The sequence below is a fragment of the Camelus bactrianus genome, chromosome 27, assembly GCF_048773025.1.
Source record: "Camelus bactrianus isolate YW-2024 breed Bactrian camel chromosome 27, ASM4877302v1, whole genome shotgun sequence".
Lineage (NCBI taxonomy): Eukaryota > Metazoa > Chordata > Mammalia > Artiodactyla > Camelidae > Camelus > Camelus bactrianus.
In genome coordinates this window covers 35,474,500-35,496,703 of record NC_133565.1, presented here as the reverse complement: position 1 = coordinate 35,496,703, position 22,204 = coordinate 35,474,500, and the positions used below count along the sequence as shown (strand labels likewise).

General features: G+C 44.9%; 2 protein-coding genes across 4 annotated transcripts in view; one reads left to right on the top strand and one right to left on the bottom strand.

The window, feature by feature from the left end:
- Positions 1 to 12,622, bottom strand: part of LARP6 (La ribonucleoprotein 6, translational regulator) — a 37,573-nt gene extending 24,951 nt beyond the window's left edge. For both annotated transcript variants that reach the window (XM_074354352.1, XM_074354353.1), the window contains exons 1-2: positions 12,492 to 12,622; positions 7,121 to 7,297 (exon numbers count right to left, since the gene is read on the bottom strand). The gene's annotated coding sequence lies outside the window, so the exon portion shown is untranslated. The remainder of the gene's footprint in view (positions 1 to 7,120; positions 7,298 to 12,491) is intronic.
- LRRC49 (leucine rich repeat containing 49) overlaps positions 12,430 to 22,204 on the top strand; it is a 103,924-nt gene continuing 94,149 nt past the window's right edge. The window contains exons 1-5 of one of the 2 annotated variants that reach the window (XM_010955322.3): positions 12,430 to 12,733; positions 13,385 to 13,441; positions 15,642 to 15,729; positions 19,908 to 20,105; positions 20,442 to 20,544. In XM_010955322.3, the coding sequence (XP_010953624.2) occupies positions 12,575 to 12,733; positions 13,385 to 13,441; positions 15,642 to 15,729; positions 19,908 to 20,105; positions 20,442 to 20,544 (605 nt within the window). In that variant the 5' untranslated portion in view covers positions 12,430 to 12,574. The remainder of the gene's footprint in view (positions 12,734 to 13,384; positions 13,442 to 15,641; positions 15,730 to 19,907; positions 20,106 to 20,441; positions 20,545 to 22,204) is intronic. The other variant, XM_010955323.3, reaches the window with a different exon arrangement.

The window sequence follows — 22,204 nt, the reverse complement described above, 5'->3', positions numbered from 1 at the left end:
GTCCAGGACTGACAGCCCGGGGCCCTCTGAAATAAACCCTGCCTTTACCCTACATCACACTGTCCCCGTAAATAAACGGTCAGGGCCCAGAAAATGGCATGTGGGCACTCAGAAGGGAGAACATTTGAGAGGAAAAGGACTCTTCAGTGCTTTCAGCTGGCGGTTCTCAGGCCTGAGCCGGCACCAGGGTCGCCGGGAAAACCTGCTAAAGCCCAGGCTGGCGCCCGTCCCCAAGTTCTGACTTAGCAGGTCGAGGGTGAAGCTCAAGCACATGCATTTCTAACAAGCCGCTGGTCTAGGGACAGTATTTTGAGAAGTTCAGCTTCAAACCCTGGTCAACCCAAGGGAGGAGCTGAGTACAGTGCGTGGACTGCAAAAGCTGCGCACAGCGGCAGTGCCCAGGTTCACGCTCCGGTCTGGTTTCCTAAGTGGGGAAGAGCTGGTGCTGAGACGAGATGGCGGTGCTCAGTCACTGATGGTGCGGGGGCCCGTTAACACAAACCTTCTAAAACACGAACTGGCAGTCAGTAAATAGTCACAGGCACTGAACGACTAACCCCGCCTCTAGGTTTCCCCGAGGAGACAAGCAGAAAAACGTGCAAAGATGACGGTACAGGGACATTTAATTGCAGCTTTATATAGAATAGTAGGAGCCTGGAAGTCACGTAAATATCCGACACCCACACAGCGGAGTGCTCCACCACCATCAAAGCGCTCAGGCAGTGTTTCTGACGAGAGAGAATGCTGCAGCGTGCTCGTACGTGAAGGCCCACGGCCCAGAGCTACACAGACAGTAGCCCAGACACATGATACAGACACACTTCTACAAACACTGTGTCAACGAAGGGAACACGCTGAAATGCTCACAGTGGTGAATTCTGGATCACGTTACATTTGCACAACAGATATTAATCACCTCCTCCCTACTTGATCTGGTTCTAAAATGACATGTCCTACCCGTTCATGTGAAGTTGCATCAACCCCAAAGGGTAAACCCCTAGCTCCACCCTTCTGAATCCAAGCGGGGAATTTCAGGTGCCATGTTTATACCGAGGGACCCCACCCCTGCAGTGGTGAGTGCTTGGCTCTGGCTAGACCCCTGACCCAAGAAGAACCCATCAGAGATCCTGACACAGGACGGGACTATTAAGGCCAGAGACTGTAGGATACACATGCAGGCTTGGGGCTGGGGCCCAGCTCAGGGCGTGTGCAAGCGGAGGAGGCTGGAGCAGGTCTGGGTCTCTGCTGGCTGTTTCCGTCGCCAGGCTCGGCAGCTAAGGGCACACGCACGCATGCACAAATCCCCTTTAAAAAGCAAGGAGGGGAAAGGCTGCAAACATCCAACTTCAACACGCTTGTCCTTGTTCCGTTTCTAACCACCACCTCCCTTTTTGTGCCTGGAGCTGATTAGGTAGGGTCCGAAATTAACAAGTAACTTTTGCTTGTTCGTGTGTATTTGTTTTTTCTTCATCTCCCACACAGTGTATTGTTGCTTCTTTTAACAGGAAAATATTATTAAAATTAAAACACTGAACTGCAACTGGAAAAATACTTACTGGAATGTTTCCTAGCTGAGTTCTTGCCCTCACCCCCAAACCTTCCTATTTTTGACACTCTGAGCTGCAGAAATTGAGAGGTTTTCTTTGTTGTCTTTCAGTTTGATTCAAAATCCAGTGGACAGTTTAAGTTTGGAATGTGTCCATGCAAAATTCTTGTCCTGTGCGGAGCTAAGCCTGTCATTTCCCCCAGCAACTCTCTGAGGATTCCAACAGCAGAGCCTGATGACTAATCAGAGACGCAGAGCGCGGTGGTCCCATTGGCTCGTAGACCTGAAGACTGCAAGGGGCGAGCCATCAGCAAGCTGGATGGGGAGGGGTGGATGGAGAGCAGCCCCACTTTGTCAGAAATTCCTGCTGCAATGTCACGCTAGCTCAACTGTGGTTTTCACTTCTAGAAATACGAGTGAATGCCATGTAGTTGGTTACTGCTCTTTCGTGACACGTCAGATTCACGTGCAGTTGCAACAACCCCAGAGGTAGATCAGCTCAGGACAGAACTCGGTGGCATAAGCCTCCTAGGTAACTCTTACCCCTCTCAAGGCTGCCGCCTCATCTGCTTCCCCACTGGGACTCAAGTTCCAACACAACAAATGACTGGAGTTGGTTTTCAGAATTTCAGGTATGCTACAAAATCTTCACGGGAAGGGCTGCATCTGCCGTGTTTGCTTTTACCCTCAGCTTCTTGAGTGAGTGAACAAACATTCACATCGTGCTAAGAGATGAAACTAGGGTACGCGTACTTAGAAGTAACTTCCCGCGGGGTCCAGTTTGGGGATCCAGGATTGTGGTTTAAAAGCCTGGGAAGATGTTGGGGATAAAGCTGTGATACAATTTAGGGTTTCCAAAAGTGTGTGTGTGTTCTAAAAGGACGAGGAGATCAATTACTGTCAGGTTAATAAGAGGAAATTTAGACCGTTTAGAAAGAGAAGTTCAATCAGCAGGAGCTAAGAAAGGTGCCATGCCCGTGAGGAGAGTGATCTGGATCTGAAACCAGGGACTGGATCTGTGCCTGGAAAGGAGGACCTTGTATCCCAAGAGAGTGCAAGGCCTGAGAGAGAGACGGCTCTTAATGATGCGCTGCCAAGCAGAGATAACCGAAGTCTACACCTGCAGTTGACCCAGTTTTAATAAAAATGACACTCCACTATTCCCTCACTGAGAGTAAACATCCCGTCAAAACAGCCCAGGAAGCCTCTGATGGCAGAAGAATAGGAGGGTGGGGGTCAAGACGATGAGGAAGGAGAAAATCCTGACGCCTCTTCCTCAGGGAGCCTTTGCCACGACCCATGCAGCAGGCAGTGCCTGCTGTGTAACAAGGCTTCGCCACAACGTACGACTTAAACACAGCCAGTAATTTAGCTCACAATCCCATAGGCTGGTTGGGAAGTTCTTCTGTGTGGACAGGATTGGCTGATGCTACTGGCCTTACTCCAGCTTCTCGAGTCGGCTGGCAAGTTGGCAGTGGCTGGATGACCCAGGACGGCCTCACTCAGATGTCTGGCATTCAGAGGGTTCTTAGGAAGGGCCTGGCTGCTTCTGCACGTGGCCTCTCACCCTCAAGCAGGCTGGCTCGGGCTCATTTCCATGGTGGTGTTAGGGCCCCAAGCGCAGCAAGAGGACAAGCCCAGTGCTCAAGCACTTTCAAAGCCTCAGCTTGCATCCCTTTTGCTAATGTCCCATTGGCCAAAGTGACTCATACGGCCAAGCCAGATTCAAGGAGTGGACAGACAGATTGTGCCTCTTGATGAGAATGGAAGAACTCATGGTCACTTAAACAATCTGCCAGTTAGTTAGTAGGGTTGGTAAAGAAATAAATCAATCAGTTCTTAAAACTTATAGAGAAAGTGTTGAGATATCAAGGAAACAGTCCTCGGATATAGAAATTCTTCATGTCCTGGGTGGTGTCATTTAGTCCAGCTAGGGAATGCTCTGTTTAGGAATCGCTCTGGGCCACGTTATCACAGAGCCTAACACAACTCTGGAGGCTCTGAAGAGGACTTCAGACGCCATCTCAGAACAACACGGGAGGTGTCCTGCGTGTCTGGGATCTGTCTCCTCTGAAGCTCGCGAGGCAGGGACAGCCTCCTTGGCATAGCTGAAGACCTGTCTCTGCGGGTTCAGGTGGGAAAGAGGACCTGCTGCTTCTCTTCAAGGGCAGGGGTTAAGATCCAGGAGCCGCAAAGGGTGGATGGGTACAAGCAGAAATGACAGGGCAGGTTAGTATTTGAACTGGAATCAGGAAAAGGAAGGCTATGAATGGTGGCCGGGCTCCCAGAGGAATACAATCCAAATTAATAGTAAACTGGCGTCTGTGACCTGGAGGAAAGGACAGGTGGAAGAAATCTGACAGTCTCTTGAAGCAGTTTGAACTTTTTTTAGGATGGTGAGTTAGGGAAGACTCTAACCTCAGCTCTGCCACTAACCAGTCAGTTGTACGACCGTGGACAAATCGCCTCATTTAGTTTTCTCATGGACAAAATGAAGGATTCTGACTCGACCATTTTCACAAAGTCCTTTCTGGCTCTAACCTCCTCATGGAAGCCAGACAAAGAAGAAAAGGACCGGCAGACACGTGAGGGAGTGAGGCTGCGTCAGGGGCACTCCGCTTCCGGGACAGGCACTGAGAAGGACCCGAAGTCTCCAGAGCACTAAAGACACGACAGACCCCTGTCAGCACTCATCCCACAAGTGGCGTTCCACAAAAATTAACTGCGGACCCGCCCTGTGCCAGGCAAAGCTGTCAGCGAGTGACAGCAGCGTGGCCCCAGCCCTGTGGAACGACAGACCCATTTGGGCTTGATCAAATTATTTTAGAGAAAAAGTAGGATTTCATCCAGTTTCGCTATTCAATCATTTCTGATAAAAGTGGGGTTGGGTTTGCCAGAAAAGGGGAGACTGGGTGCTGAGACAACTCCGGGCAGGAATTACGTCAGGTAACTTCTCTGAGCTTCAGTTTCTTCATCTACGAAATAGAAAGGGCAGATCAGACCATCCCAGCTGGTGGCATTCAGCTCCGGGATTCTGGTCTGGCTGCCCGGCCGTTCTCAGGCGCTTACGCTCAGCAGCGCCATCTGGTGTCACGGTGTGAGCTGAGCAGAAAACCTCCAACATTCCCACTGACCAGAGAGGCCACTGAAGCGACTGCGCGGAACTGAAGACGGGCGGGACGGCGACACGCCAACGCCCACGTGTTTACGGTGTGTCGGGCACGGTCCTCAGCGAAGTTCCACAACAAGCCTATGATAAAGGCACTAAGAACAGCCCTGCGCTACAGACGAGGAAACGGCACAGGAAGGCAAGGGCACTCGCCCGGTCAGCGGCAAGCCCAGGTGGCCGCCACAACGCCCGCCCCCTTAACCCCGCACTTCCCGCCCCCAGCTGAGCCTTACGGGACCCCTGCCACGCGCCAGGCACCGCGCTACGAGTTCCGCGTGCTGTGACTCACTGCATCCTCTCAACAAGAGTAGACGTGGGTACTAGAGTCGCACCTCCTCAGACGAGAAGACTGAGGCCCAGCGGGATGAGGTGAGCTGCCGCGGCCCACACAGTTGCCAAGCGGCGCAGCCTGCGATCAAGCTTCCTCGTGCAGCCAGGATGAGGGAGCAGCCCAACGGGTGCACCTGGGCTGCTGCCACCTCCCTAGAACTCTCTCCTTCCTTCTCAGTGTCCCTGCTTCCTCCTTCTCAGCACAGAGAGGGAAGAGGCCAGCATCAAAAGCCACATGGAGTTGGGTTTTCTTGGTTTCTTTGTTTTGATTTTGTTTTGCCAATTATCTGAAGAGCCCAAGTCCTGAATCCTCCTAAGTTGTTCATTCAATTGAATGGTAACGCAGGCTTGTGCAGGTTTCTCGGCCTCTCCCGCTTCTTGTTCTGGCGCAGTTTTGCCAGGGGAGTAATGAGGACATCAAGTGCCGCAGGAGGGCTGTAAGCTCTCCTCTAGGGAATCTACGGCACGGCTTCAACGACCACGTCCATGCAAACGCCTCCCCAGGCTACACCTCCGTGCCTCCCCACTCTGACTGCCCGAGAAAGGCATCTGCTCTCGGGTTCCACTGTCCCCTCAAATTCAACACGCAGGATTCATTTAGCAGAGACTCACAAGCATCCCAAGCACACATGCAAACCCCTCAGGCCTTTGGAACAGTGCTTGGCACGTGAGAATACTAATGAAAGACAGCCCTTATTTTCAAGCTCTACAGAGTCCAGTGAAGGGAGGTTAGTAAACAGTCTTCACAACAAGGTGTAAGTGCTGCGATGGGCTAAGCAGGGCTTGCTTTGGCAGATGCAGTGACACTGCATCCAGCCTGAAGAGAGAGGCTAAGGGGAGGGTCCGGGTAGGTTTCTCAGACAACTGACTCCTAAAACAGAAATCAGCATCTTTCTCCCCACACTGGCTCCTCCTGGTTTCTACTAGTCGCACTGCTGTTTTTAGGTACCCAGGCTTGAAAACTCGGTCGTTGTGTTCAAGTCTTTCCTGATTCACAAATCCAGTGTCTAAATTAGTCATTGTGTCTAGTCAATTCTTCTTTCTCAACATTGCCTCCCTTCTTTACCTTTCCCTACTCTAGTTCAATCTTTTATCTTCTCAAGCCAGGACCACTGCAAAAGCCTGTCATTTTAACCCTAGCAAATTCTCTTTGACAACACCTCCTGCACTGTACTCTGGATTCATTTGCCCAACATACTCTCCCACTCAGAAATCTCAAAAGGCCATTCAACGCCCCAAGGGTAAAGACCAATCTCCTTGTTCTGGGAACATTCTGCTTCTAGCCTTCTCCCCTTCCATCCTCAGACTCTCCTGCAAGAGCCTCTGCCTTCAGTCTCGTGACACCCCTCTGACCCACCCGCTCTCCGCCCGTTCTGCTGTCATGCCCTTGTCGACTTTTTCTTTGCCTTCAGTTCCTTATTTTTTTAAAAAAAATAGCATATTTATATCTTATTTCTCCTCGAAAGGCCATTCCAATTCTACCTATTCCGTGAAGCCTATCTTAAAAATCTACAGAATTTATTGTTTGTGTTAGTCATTTGGCAATTAGTATGAGCTGCCTTTTTCTTCCATCAACTTTAAAAAGGTGTAAATTATACAACCACAACCGTATGTACCAATGGAACCAGCATCACATCAGGATATAAAACACTTGCGTCACCTCCAAACATTTCCTTCTTCCCCTTTGTGGGCAGTGTCCTTCCCGCCCCAGCCCTAGGCAACCACTGATTCTGTTTCTGTTACCACAGATTAGTTCCTTCTCTTTTCTAGAAATTCACACAAATGGAAATGCTGAGTATGTACTCCTTTTTGAGTCCGGGTTTCTTCACTCAGCTTGTGTTCAAAATTCATCCACGGTGTTGCATGTGTGTGTTCCATTTTATTGCGAGAGAATTTCTTTGTTTGGATATTCTACATTTGTTTACCCAGTTACCTGCTGATGAGCGTTTGGGTTGTTTTCAGGCTTTGACTCATGAACATGTGTGTAAAAGCCTTTGTGTGGACACAGGTTTTCATTTCTCTTGGGTAGACACTTAGGAATGGAGCTGCTTGGCTGGACGACTTGGGTGCGTTACCTTTATGAAGCTCTGCTTCTTTATCAGTCCGTTCACTCCTGATGCCCCATCTTCCTCTGCTTCTGAGTCGCTGGAGAAACGTCAGGGGAGTTAAGAAGGCCTAGACCACACAGTCCGTCGACCTGTGAGCTGCACTGCATGGTCGTTTTCCAAATACTTTCACTTCGGCCTGAACACCTGGGAGAGGACAAACACGGTTACCTGTGATAGACTTCGCATTTCGTATGTCTTTCATATACAAAACATCAATTCAATTGATCCATCAGTTGATAAGTCAAAACATCCCCACACTCCGCTGAGGGGGCCTGTGCGGAGAAATGCGTGTACTTTTATGCACGGGGCCTTCTTCACAGTGAGGAGGAACTGAAGTGACGTCACTGGCAGATTACAGCATGGACTGGGGTCTGCATACCTTGACTTTCACTTTCAGTCTAAAAATATACATCAGAGGAGAATTATATCACAGGTAAGGCCTACTTTATATGACTTTCTCTCTTAAAAGTCACAAGTAGTCAAAGAATATAGATAATACTTCTCAAGGTCACATATTAGGAAGGCTGGAATTTGAACCCAGGCAAGCTGGCTCCGTAGTCCAAGCTCTTAATAACTCTGCCGTGCTGTTCTCTACCCTTTCTAAGTCATAAATTGTTAAGCGTTCTGGTCACGCAGAAATCTATAAGCTATTATGCTATTTGCTTACAGCCCATGGTATTTGTCCTAAATCAAGAGCTGGAAGAGATACTACTACTAGTATTAAATTATTATAATGGTATTAAATATGATATCATAGCAGAACAGCAGCATTATTCCACAGAACCGAAGCATCAGTCCTTTATAACTTACAGAGAAATGCTTTAATAAGATAATACAATTGGCTTGAATGTTTTCATGCTTTCCTGAGAAAAATTACCATGTGAACTGGAAATCTTGATTTGTGGGGGGAGAGATAGGAAGGAGGAGAATCTGGATATTTAGAAGGTAATGCAAGACTGAGTACCTAGAAGTTACGTGGAAGAGGCTAAGGAAAGACAACTGAAAAATGTAAGAGGTTCCTGTGGGAAGGAAAAATAAGTGATAGAGAAATGAAAAAAAGCGCTTTGCAATTGCACCCCTGGCCCTGGGAACAGCAGCTGCCTTCAGACCACTGAAAAACACTTCAGCGAGCATCTCTGGCTGTTGTAGCACATACTATTAATACTCAAGTTATTGAAACTTTGTGAAGAAACTTTTGTGAAGAGTTTCTCTGTAACATGAATAATCACATGGAACACTATTGAGGATTTAAATAAAAATTTAAGCCTTTATCTTTATTTGTGCTTATAAAATTATGACTAATTTTGACAGCTACATCTACTTCTAAGCCAAGCATTATGAAAGTATAGAATAAGTATTTATTTCTTTGCAAAACAGACATATGCCTGATAAAATGGAGTTTTAGGAATTTATTCAGGCCTTAAAAATAACTTTTGTTCCTTTTATAACAATAATACATTTTATAATTTATATAAATTTGCACCATACAGAGAACAAAAAGAAACAAAAAATTAGCTGTAATCTCATCATTCATAGCCAACAACTTCATATTTTGGTATATTTTTTATCTTTTTCTATGTATTTTTAAAATTGGGATCATATATTTTATAATCTTGTTTTCCTCTTTAATACATCATGTTTCTATGTTATTAAATATTCTACCTATAACTTTTATCGCTGCAATCTATTGTACAGATATACTATAATTTATTAAAATAATCCATTATTAGAAATATTTGAACATAAATCTTTTGTGTACATATATGATTACTTTTTCATATTAAAAGTTTAAGAAGCAGAATTTTCAGATATGTATTAATCAACCGGAACATGAATCAAAAGAAAATATTTATGGTTGCCACGGGGGCGGGGGGCGGGAGGCGGGAAGGGACAGACTGGGAGTTCAAAATTTGTAGATACTGACAGGCATATGTAGAACAAATAAACAAGATTATACGGTATAGCACAGGGAAATATATACAAGATCTTGTGGTAGCTCACAGCGAAAAAAAAATGTGACAATGGATATATGTATGTTCATGTATAACTGAAAAACTCCACACTGGAATTTGACACAACATTGTAAAATGACTATAACTCAATAAAAAAAGTTTAAAAAAAAAAGAAAGATATTTAGAATGAGGCAGAGAAAGACAAAAGGATGAAAAATATAGAAAAGACAATGAGAGATATAGTGGATAAGATGAAAAAGCATATGTGATATTAACTGTATTCCCAAAGGAAAAGAGAGAGAAAATGGGACAGAAGCAATATTTGAACAAATGACTTTTCTATGGCCAGTTTTTGATAATTTAATGATTTAAGACTTGTGCACTTCCCTGTATATTTGCTGTATTTGAATTGAAGCTTAAAAAAAAGTTGAATTAGAAAAGCAAGTATGCAAAATTCACAGTTAAGGAGTGACAATGATCGTAGTCATATGAAGCAGAATATCAGTGTATGGTGCCCCTGAGAACCCCCTTTCTTCCTTGGAGGTGGCCCCAAATCATTCTACAAGATCCCAAAGATATTATTTATCTACTTATAGCACCAAGCACTCAAACAGCGTCTACAACAGCTCCTCAATAAATGCTGTAGAACGACTGGGAACTTCCTGTTTAGTCAGTTGGTCCTGGAATTGGAAAGAAAAACAGCGAGCATGGGAAGGAGGGAGAGGTGGCACAAGGAAACTTTCCTAGTGATGCTGTTGGGGTTCTCAGTTCAGTTCTGGCTAAAAATTTATTGCTACACACTCTAAACTTTTTAAACTTTATATACTTTTAAAGTACTATTATTAAAACCTACAGTTTCCTAGTAACTCAGCATGTGTATTAATGTTATCTGGATTGTCAGAAATGTTGGCTGAAAATATTTGCTAATTGGAAAATGGAGCTGGGATCTGTTCTAGATTTCTCACTAGTTAGCCTTTGTTGCATTATAAAATCTTTGATTGTTTCATTATCCTGGCTTTTATTCTCCCAGTTCTTGATTAGATGGTAGAATTATGAGGGGAAAAAATGGTGTAAGGGTGTATGAGGCACATGTTTAATATTTAGATGGATATATATGGGCTTGGGTACAGGTTGGCTAGGTAATGATGCTGGATAAATGGTTGAAGGAAAGGGCGGATGTCTTGACGGGTGTATAGCCTGTTGAGAAGGGAAACTGGCAGAGCACTGAAAATTCTAAAACACTACAAAAATTTGTTCTCATAGTCACACAATCATTCCACAAACAATTATTAATTCCTTAAATTTGCAAAATATTGTTCTAGGTACTGGCAATACAAGAATGAACAAATCAGATAAGATCCCTGCTGTCATAGAGTGTATGTTCTAACGTGAGGACAAACATTAAGCTAACGACACAATTATTTCATGAAGACTGCGACCAGGGCAACTGAAGTATACGTGCTAGTGAAGTGTATGAAAAATGAGAGTATCTAATTAGTGGGCCAAAAGGGAAGGATGTTTGAGCTGATTTTTATAAAGTAAAAGGACTAACTTGATGGTGATGGGGAATGGGAGAGGCGTAAGTCCAGGGTACCCCATGAAACAACTGCAAAGAGGCTTGTTGGTGGCAAAGAACATAGTATGTTAAAAAAACTGAAAAGATCAGCATGACAGGTACCTGTGAGCAACCAGGGCTGTGGGCTTGGATAGGACTGGTGTGGTAGGCAGGGCAAAAAAGCATTCAGGGACTTAGACACTGTGTTAATAATTTTGTTCTCCATCCTAATAATTGGAGGATGCTAGTAAAGGGTCTTAAGCACCCGCCCCAAAGGAAGGAGCGGGCTGGTACCGCACAGAATTTCTGTCTGGCAATCAGACCTAAAGCAAAGATTACAGGCTTGTGAAGAAATTAACCACCCAGATTGGCTTCCTTGTGCATAAACTGAGTTTGGACTAGATGAGAACTTAAGATTCCTTCAGCTCTAACTCTTAAATTCTATGAATACCTCTGTATATTCAAAGCCAAAATATCAGTAACAGATAACTTGACTTCTTGGTGAACTCTTCCTATCTCTGAAAATGAACACCTTTTGGATCCTATTAAGAGTCACAGTTTCATCTACGTCATGGTGTTAGGGCTGAAGTTTGACTCACAGAAGGCTAAGAAGTGTTTTTTAAGATGGGAAGCGGGGAAGAAGACCTTAGTGACCAGATGCCGAGACAGCGTAATCAGTGCTTCGGGGCACTAGGAAGGCAGGCAGAGCTGGGCCCGGGCAGCACTGGGATGATTTAGTTTAAAGGCAGCCAGTCCAGAAGAAGCGGAGGAGTGGGAAGGGGCTGCTGTTCACCAGCAAGCTCCATCTTCACCATTGGCTCCGCATCCCAGTTCCCCCACCACTTTGACCGTATAATTGCTAATTCCTCAAGTTTATGTAATATGCTATGCAGAAACAGTTTCAAGCACTCGATTCCTTGAGACTTGCTCAAATTAAACCATTTCCATTTAAAAACTCAGGAGCGGAGAATGCAGGCGACTCCACAGTCTGAAGGACAAGAGTGTGTGTTTTGGGGAGAAGCAGGTAGAAGGAACTTAATTCCAAAGCACTAGGGCTAGACAGGCTCTCGGAGGTGACTGACTGAACAGAAACCTTGGAGGTGCGGGGCCTTTTCCAGGACGACACCAAGTGGAGGAGCCTAGCCACGGACCCGGGGTCCTCCCACGACCCTCGGTGGACTCCTGGGGGTCCCTCCGCCTGGCCGGGAGGAGGGTGCTGGAGGGTGGCCGGGCGGCCCGGGCTGTCTGACTCCTCTCCCCGCTTAGGCGCTGCGGGGACAGCCGGTGCAGGGGGGCACGGCCCCGCCACGCGCCTCAGGATCACCGAAGAGACGTCCGAACAGGCGGGAGCGGCGTGGTCGGAGAAGAGGAAGGAGCCGTCACTGTCCCCGGACCGGTCGGCGCGGCGGCCCCACTGCAGCCGCACGGCCCGGGCCGCGGCGAAGCGGGACGGCGACCTCGCGGGCGGACGCGGGGGCGGGCGGAGGAGCCGGGGCCGCGCCCCCCGCACACCTGCGCGCCCCCGTCCCGCACCTGCCGCCGCGCACCGCGCTCGCCCGTCCCCGACCCCCCGGCCCCCACCCCGGGCCGCACCGCACCGAGGGCGCCCGGCCTTCGGAGGCCCCCCCCCCGCCGCCTCTCCCGCAGTCCTCCCGCGAGCAGGCGGCCCCGGCAGCGGGATACGAATTCCGCGCGGCGGCGCTGAGGCGGGCCGGAAGTGGCGGCGGTCGCGGCGCCGAGGCGGCGGCCTCCCCGCGTCCCACCCTCCTCCCCGCACCCCCGCTCCGCGCTCTCGGGGCCGGGAACACGGGCCGCGGAGGCGCTGACGTACCAGCCCTCCAGGCACAGCCGAGGCTCTAACGGGCGCGCCGGCCGGGGACTCAGCGGAGGACCGGGCCGGAAGTGGTCGTTTCCATGGTAACCCCGAGCGGTTGCTCGGGAGACGACCCCGTTCGGTCTCTGACCCTCCGCGGGAGCGGCGCTTCTGAGGCAGATGCAGCCGGTCTTCTCGGACGGTCTCCTGCCATGATTCCCGGGAAATACCGCTCCGTTTCTGGTCGGGCTGCGAGCAACGTAGGTTGGGTCCCCTGCTTCCCCCTCCTCCCCTGGTCGGCGTCCGTTCCGCCGCGGCCTCGCCCCAGGTGATGGGCCGTGCTCCCCGGCCCTGGGCGCCGGGCTCCGCGGCTATTGTCTGCCCGAGGCTGGAGGCGGGGGCTGGACCGGGCACTTGGAGGGTCCTCGCGCGTGTGCCGGGTCTTCGGAGCCCCGGTCAGCGTCCGGGCTTCCCAGAAGGTGGAGCTGCTCTGCTGTGAACGGCTGAGGTTCATTTAAATTCTTTTCATCAGCCAATTCCTCTTTTTTTTTTTTTTAAATTAAGAAAATAATTTATTATTAACAGACACCCCTATCTCCTTCACCTGTCTCACTGACATGTTTATTCAGAACTGAAATGGCAGTTGTCAGAAGCCTGAAGTGCTAAGTTGAGGGTTAAATCGCTGCAGACATTTTGGAAAATAAATCACAGTGACACCTTTTAATTCATATTTGTGATTTTATTGTTTTCAGCAAATCCCCAGAGCATGATCATTTACCAAAAAATGAGCGTTCTGTTTTATTCTAATTTTTTGGTTGTATCCTTTTCTGTACTATTTTGAGGAGGAGAGCGTGAGAGTGTGTCTGTGTAAGTTAAGAGCATATTTTTATGGTTTAATTTTTACATTGTAGGTGAACTGTGGGCTTCATCTGGTTATTCAAACATCATCGCTTCCTGAAAAAAACAAAGTAAGATTTAAGCTGATTTGTATTTAAATTGAAGATAAATTGTTTTATATTCTGCACAAATAGCATGATTTAAAGGGTAGAGCCTATGCTGAAAGTTTTAAGTATATTTACTTTGGTCTCCAGTCTAAAGCTAATTTCTTATTGTCTGCCTCCATAAAGCCAACTACTCATCACCAAAGAAGAGAGGGCAGGGGATGGGGCCAGTGAGGGGTATAGAATTAAGCCGTACAAACTAGTATGTATAAAACCGGTAGCCGAGAAGGATGTATTGTACAACCATTACCTTATAATAACTTTTAATGGAGTATAATCTGTAAAAATACTGAATCACAATGTTGTACACCTGAAACTAACATAATATTGTAAATCAACTCTATATCAATTTAAAAAATCAAACAAAACAAAACCAAAAAACACCTCTTTTGAAAACTGAATCTTATTAATTATGAGAGGTAAGTTTTATTTGTTTGTTTTTTACATTTAAACATTTCTTAAATCAGGATCCTTCTTAAAACTTATGGCACATCATAGTTTAATTGGGAAAGCTTTTTCTTTCCTAGTAATGGACAAAATGATAGCATGTCTTACTACTGATGGAATCTTATAATAGAAAAAATGTGGTAATTTGGGGGCACACATCTAACATTCCAGAAAAAATTGATTAGCAGTGGAAATATATTAGACTTACTGCCATTTAGAAGTTAAGTTTTGAACATGAGATTCTTTTTCCCAAACAATTTGCTCATATTATCCTTGGCATTTCCCTGATTTTTGGCTTTTGATTTGATTTTTGAGACACGTTTTTCTTTCCCTCCCGTCTCACCTCCACACTCAGATATACTCATCCACTTCCCACACGACTGTGTCTCAAGACACAACACTATTTTTCCTTCTTTGATCGAGTTGGAACCTCCGACCAGCACAATTCAGGTATTTCCTAAAATGTTGTTAAATAGGTGGCACTGGAGAAACTCTTAAAGTGAAGGTTAGTCTACAGATAACCACAGGAGGATAAAGAGGAGTGCCACAGGATGGATGGAAGGACACCATTAGTCATGGAGGGAGCGGTTGATTCTGTATCTGAAAATAAACACTTGAGAAATGGACCATTTGATCATTTTGAATACATAGTAGTTAGCTAGATTAATTGAAAATATTCTTTACTATAATTGGACATGATGGAGTCCCTCCAAAGCTTTGCTGATTGATTTCACTGGACAAATCCTGTTCTACTCTTATACATTATGTGCTTCTAGGAACTGTGTGCCTCATCCAGCTTCTTCCCAAACCATTCATTTCCTTATATGGGGACTTATATCCTGAGAATTTACCTTTAGTTCATATAATTCATAAGGATATAATACAAATGCTATTATAATTTTTAGTATGGTTGAATCAGAAGCATCAAAATTGTTTTAAGATACGTGTTTAGGGTTTTGTGGGGTTTTTTTGTAGCTAATCATAAGAGGTCATTCATTTTGTTTTTTCAGTCCTCCTATCAAATAATTTAAAATAAATTTAGAGAAAACCCATCTTCGAAGGTTTGAATCGAAGGTTTGAATACAATTTTATTATGTTATAACTGGACTCTTAAAGAAATTCTAGTGATAAAAGCGTTGTGATTTTTTTCAACAGAATTTAGTTTCTAATGTATTTTTTTGCCTTGGCTTTTGAAAAAATGACTTTTTAAAATCATTGAATTGTGGTGAGGGTATGGAGGAATTGGAAATGCCTCAGACTGGAGCATGGTTTCATCTGACCTCATGAATTTCACTCTGATTTGTGTGTGTGTGTGTGTGTGGTAAAATACACATAACATAAAATTTTTCATTTTAGTCATTTTAAATTGTACAGATCAGTGGTATTAAATATATCCATTCACAATGTTGTGGAACCATCACTACTGTCTAGTCCCAGAAGGGAGTCCCAGTACCCACTGAGCAGTAGCTCCTCGTTCCATCTTCCCCACCCTCCTGGAAGCCACAAATCTGCCTTCTGTCTCTGTAGATTTTCCTGTCCTCAGTATTTCATAAATGGAATCATACAATATGTGACATCTTGTGTCTGGCTTTTTTCACTTAGCACAATGTTTTTGAGGTTCATCTATGTTATATATCAATTATTGTATGTCATTTTATAGTTACATTCACTATTGTTAAATCTTCTCCAAATTTTTTTTCTTAAATAATTTTTTTTTTAGGTTGAATTCAAGCTAAATAAAGAAACACCATCATTCCCTGGTCGACTCTTACAACATGACCTTGAAAGAAACTACTCAAGTAGGCAAGGTATTTTCAGAGAATAGAGATCAGATTTGCTTTATCTTCTCTAAGTAATATTGTTTAGTAATGTTGAATTTCTAGATCCAAATAGACTTGAATTAAAAAGGGTGTCATTCATTGGTTACCAAATTGGTTGGGCATTTGTTTAAATGAGAGTTGATTTTATATATACAACATAGTAGGTTAATTCTAATATAGAAAAAGCTGTTGTATTTTAGTTTGGGGTGGGCTGTGCACAGGGGAATGGGAAGGAATCTTCTAAATGATGTCTTAGAACTAGGAGAAATGGCTAATTGGTAAAAGTAAGCGCATAGGAACACAGATCTCTAGGAAATAAGGAAACAGTGGAAAGAATGGAAAGTCAGGAGTAGAAAAGAAGCAGGCTCTTTCCCTTCCTAGTGCGTCTAGTTATGGATATTTTATAGCAGAGGCCTTAAACTTCTGTGCATCTCCTGAGATCTCACTAGAAATGCAGATTCCTCGTGCTTCCTTCCTTTGTCCTCTTCCCCATTCTGACTTTGTAGGTCTGGGGTGGAATTTGGAAACATGCCTTTCAGCGTCTCAAGTGATTCTGATGGATGTCGTTTGTGGACCATCCTTTGACAAACAGCCTCATCTGATCTGGTTATATTTTTGACATGTATTTTTTAATTCAAGGGGGAGTTGTCTTTAGCGCATTAGAGTTATTACTTGGTTGCTGACAAGCCTCAGCTGTCTGTAATGTGCCAGTGTTGAGCACTGCAGGACCCTCCCGTACAGCACTGTCCCCGTCTCCCAGGAGCCTGTGTGAGAGGGCCAGTCAGTACCGGCCTCTCCAGATTCTTCACCTTGTGACTGCGTGAACGGATACAGTTTTGAATATTGTACTTGTTTTCTTTTGTTTTGTTACTTCTGGACTTTCCTCTTGGGCCCATCTAATCTGACATGACTTCTCTCTTTCCTGTACCCTACACTCTGGTCTTGGTTAGTTGCTGGACATGATATCGGCCTAGTTGCTGTCCACGGTGCAGATACATTGGTCTTGCCTTCTTTCGTTCTGTTGATGGTGTACTGTGTTCCAGACACTGTGTTAGGCACCGAGTTATAGAAGTGAACCTGAAAATTCTCAAGTAGGATATTTTATGTTTGCATTGTGAATGTCCTTCACACTTTTGATAATAAACCTTAAATTGGTTTTCTAAATCATGAGTCAAATGTAAATACTTTTCCCAAGGTATTCTTGAGTTCGAGGAGGAAGTCATTAGATTTGTGGATGTCTAGTTAGGTAAATTTATTTAAGTTGTAAAATATTACTAGATACTTGCTAATGAGGAAACAGTATGGAGGCACTGAGTTTTGTGAACCTGAGAGATGAATAAAGTCATGTACATAAATAACAACCCATAAAATACGAATTAATTGTTTAGGGAACAGTAAGCCTATTTTTTTTCATTAAAAGAGTTTGTTCAAAATCATTCTCTGACACTTGTCCCTGGTTCCCTTGTGTCTCCTTCACAGTTCCAGGCAGTTTCCGGCAGTGAGGGCCACACAGTGTGTAGCTGGCTTTGACTTTTGCCCTCACTGTTCTTCCTCCAAAGGCATAAAACTTTGGAAAAACAATAAGCAGCACTTTATCAGGAGAAGCTGGGAACCTCCATCTAATAAACTGCATCCTGATCCCCAATTACTGTAGCTAATTTCACCTCATTTCTCATTTTTTTCTATTTTTCAGAATTAATTGAGCATATAGAATAGCCTGTCACCATAAAACACCCAGTGGCGCTCTCAGTCCAAAGTAAAGAAACTGTGTTTTATGGTTAGGCTGCTTAGTGTGAAACTTGGCGTGTGATTTCTTTAGGTTTTTAAGATTCATGTTTAAAGTGAACCCCTGAATCTCTGAGATTTTGTAAGAGCCAGGGACTCCTATATAGTAAAATTTTAGTTAACCAGACATTAACTGATTAAATCTCTTAATTAAGAATTCAAAAATATGTGTATGGAAAAAAAAATGTGTATGGAGAGGAAGAGGCAGTGTTTGACTCTTAAGATCATAGTAAATGTTGGTAAACCCAGAATCAGGATTTTGTTTACCAAAACAATCCCTAGAAAGGTAAGGCTGAGTGAACACATATATGACCATGTTCTGTATCATCCAGCCAGTCAGCCACCCACCTGTCCATCCCCCTGCCCATCTGTTCATCCATCTTTCCATCCATCTACTCACCCATTTATCCATCCATCCATCCATGTACATAGGGTCCAGTGCAGTGAAGATTCTTACTAAATACAGACCGTTGTATTATGCCTCTAAACACTTTGAGATCCTAATTATGAAAGAATTAACTCTAGCATTTTTATACTAAAATGCAAGAATTTCTCACTTTCTTCTTTTTTTTGGCAGAAATAATATATACAAAATAGATTTCTGATTAACTGTTAATAAGTTGGAAAATCAGTTAATTTCCTGACTGCCTACTGAATTTAGGTTCTAATGTAGGAGGAGCTCCATTTCTCAAGGAGCTTTTGAATCTAACTGGGAAGACAAGGGCTACATAGCTGGTAAATTAAACAGTGACACAGGAAGTCGACAATCACAGGACATTTTCAGTTAAGACTTTGCCACGTAGCAGTGCAGTTTGTGTGTGGGGTGAAAATACGTGTATCTACGTGGGTGTTTATATATCTACAGAAACATACGGATGTTTCAGCTGCAGATCACTCTGCTGCCTAGCCATTTACAGGACCTTGTTTGTGCGTTTTAAGGCCTTTATATCTAATCATTCTCATCTCCTGCTAGTTATAGTAAGATGTGTGCCTTATTGAGCATGACAGTAAGCTCATCGTAAGAATGGTGATTATGACTTCAGTGTATAATCAGAGTTGAAAAGTGTGAGGATGAAATTCCTTTATTCACTGAGTGTAAGTGAAATTTACTCTTTGATTATTGCCTCTACATCCCAAGTCTTATGAAGTTTAAATCTGCCGCCTAAATTGCAGAATGCCTCAGTTTAGGAAGCTTTAATGAATAATTTTAAAAAACCTAACTCTGATGCTAACTAGAGAAATCTATACAGTTTGGGAGTTTTTCCTTTATCATCTTTAGCTGACTAGTTAATCCTTAATCAATGACCCCTTACACTAGTTTTTGTGTTTTAACCATCTAGTTTTTGATTTCTAAATCAGCCTACAGAATCATGGTTGCTTGGGTGTCTTGCCAGCAGCAACCGGTCATGTCACAAGATCAGTTCATTTATGAACACGATGTCACATCCTGAATGCTTGTACATGGAACATCATTATTGGTATTGTGATATTTCATGATTTTTGTAAAACTAGGTTGTGAGCATTGACTATGTTGTGCAAGAACCTAGATGTGTGATACTTTGGATTGTATTTTGCACCCCTGGAGAAGCTAGCAGGTGCCATGGCTTTACAGCTCTTTAATGTGACATGTATGGAACTTGACTTTCAGATGGCCTCCCAGAGAGTATGTTAACTTCCTAGGTTTGGGTTCATCTTTTTGCCTTATTGGTCAGTTTAAGCAGCAGAATTCTGTGGTACCTTACGTTCTGTGCTACTGTTCATCACTGCTCAACATCAGTTACTGCTTTCAGGAAAGTTTCTCTTTGTAGAAGGAAATAGAGTCTATTTCCTCTGGTGTTCAAACTGGCAGCTTTGACCCATTGCTCAAGTCTTACTTCATCTCTGGAACTTCCCAGCATGTCTTATTAACCATTCTGCATTATTCTAGATCTTTAGATGTATCTTAATATCCACCTCCCCTCAAACCCATTTGTAACCGTCTTCTTTAAGTGAAAAGTAACCAGACAAATTTAAGTGTGAATATATAAGTAGCTCTTATTTTTAATTCTGCATTTTGTACATGTTGTTCTATACAGATTATTAATTTCATTTGTGTTGCCCACTAGATTGAAAGCTACTTAATGGCAGGGACCGTATCTAACCAACATCCTGTAAACCTCATAGAGGTGTCACATACCTCGTGGACTCTGACTGCAAGTGTGTAAGATTAATCGCCATCCACTTTGATCTCTGCAGATGTTCTCTACTAGTAGCAGTTGAACATACGAAAAGAAGGGATGGTGCTAGGCTTACATTTGCTGTCCCAAACTACTGTCGCTGTATTTCCTGTAGCAACACCGTGTATTGTGTAGCTTTGTGATACATTTTTTGATATTTTGAAGGAGATGGAAGAGTAATAAGCCCTTCACCTCGTAATAAATCATCCTGCATCTCGTCCACAACAAACGGGACAGAACCGTGTGGGCTGGAAATGAAAACTACCACGAGCTCCTTACCAGCATTTGGAGATTCTTCCATTCAGACACCTTCAAAGTCCAGAATCCGGCAGGGCTGTCATAGTGCTGGCCCCAATGTATCTGGTAATGAGGGATGATCATCTCGACCACAAGAGAGTTAAAGTTTAGCATTAGGAGTGTTGTAAAGGGCTAAAGATAGCACTGCAGTCGTTCTGCACTTTCAGCCCGTCTGTGAGGCAAGGGGACATTATGTGGTATCCACAGGGCACACAGTTTTGGTTTGAGGAGGAAAGAAACAAGCTCAAGTTTAGTAACATTTAAAATGCAGAGAGCTATGGAAGCTGTATTTTCTAGAAAGGATATTAGTAGGTGCCAGGGTTCTCCAAATATAAGGTGACTGTAGTTTCAAGATTTTAAAGGTCTTTCTTAATCAAATAATTTGTGTATCATTTCCAACAGGTGATCATATTAACTTGGTGAGCTCATCAATGCCATCCTTCCCCATTCTCCAGCGTTCTTCTGAGGAGAAAATTCTGTACTCAGACAGGCTGACCCTAGAAAGGTGAGGACAACTTACTGTATTTGCTGACTAGATAATGTACAGACATGGTACAGGACCTGAAAGCTACACAAATCTCTCCCTCGTCTTGTTTTCCAGCTGTCCGTTCTCCTTCCTTTTCAAATTTGCCCTCTCACGGTTACGTGGAGACATTTAAATCTATGTAGTAATGTAAGAGAGCCTGAGTGTGCTCTGAAAGAGCACTGCAGCAGTTCTAAAACACGACATCGATAGAAATGGGCTTAGAAACCAACTTCAAATTATGGCCCTCACACGGGCTTGTGGGTCCCATCCACTTGAGTTCCCGGTTAGCTTGTTGGCCTCACCGCCTCCTGACCTCTCCTTCACTCACCTGCTACGGCTGTACCTACCTCCCTGCGGCTCCTGGGAAACACCAAGCATGCTTAGACCGCAGGGCTTCTGCATTTGCTGTTCCCTCTGCCTGGAATGCTGTTCCTTCACCTACATGTAGGCTCACTATCTTGCCTCCTTCAGGTCTTTACTCACATGTCATCACCTCAGGGGTAGCCTTCCCTGGCTACTCTCCCCAAAGCTGTAGCTCCTCCAACCCTGACAGTCCCCAGCCCCCTTCTCTGCTTTCTTTTTCTTCTTAGCGCTTACCGCCCTCTAACATATGACATATTTCACTTATGAAGTTTGTGGTTTGTCTCATACTGGAACATAAGCCCCACAGAACCAGGAGTTCTGTTCAATTCTGTGTCCCCAGCAGCCAGAACAGAGCCTGGGACAGAATAACCTGGAACACTGTAGAATGGGTCAGCACACTGAGCGCCCGCTGCCCTCCTAGGTCTGGAAAAGACCCCGCGCCGGAGCGGCGGGGAGGCTTGGGCCGTGGCCCCGTGGCCAGCACAGAAGCTGTTTGCCCCGTGCCCTGTCGCTTGGAGCCGTCCCTGACAGCAGGTGGTTAAGCAGGCTTCCCAGCAGCGCACCTGACGCAGCTCTCGGGGACGGGGACCGTGTGTGTCTGCAGGAGGGAGGGGCTCCGTGGGGGCGTGGCCTGCTGTCTGGTGGGCACGGTGACCCCTGAGGGCAGTCACTGTTGTGCCATCTTTGCAGTGCTGTTGGTTTTTGAGATTCTAATGCTGTCTAATTCAGCTTTCATCACATCATTTTAATGTTTTGAGGGATTTTGTGGTCATTTTTATCTCAGTCTTTATAAGTCCAGCCAAGAGTACCTGAGCCCCTCAGTTCGATGCTTCTGATGCTAACGGGAGCCGTCACATAACAACTCAGGCTCTTGTGTTGTTGCTTCGTGCGTCAGGCAGTTGTGAAGATGGTCCTTGGGCCTCGGGGTGAAGAAGCAAACTTTGATCCGGCGGAGACTTGCTTACCAAGAAAAGCCAAGGCTCAGGGAGCTGGCTCAGCTTCGCAGGCGGATTGTGCACTGGCAGGATCACAGAAATGTCAGAAGCTTAGGTAGCATTTGATCTGTACCCGGATGCGCAGTCAGGGAAGCTGGGCCAGCAGCAAGGACTTGGGGATCGTTTGCTGAGAGCCAGTGGGTCACGGCAGTGATTTCCAAGGGCAGGTCTGCCGTGCCGAGCAGCTTCTTAGCCAGGAGGCTGAAGGTCAAGCATAGAACCAGCCCTGAGGAGAAATGCTGGGAAGAGCTAAGCTCTGGCTGTTCTGGGAGTTAGGGTGG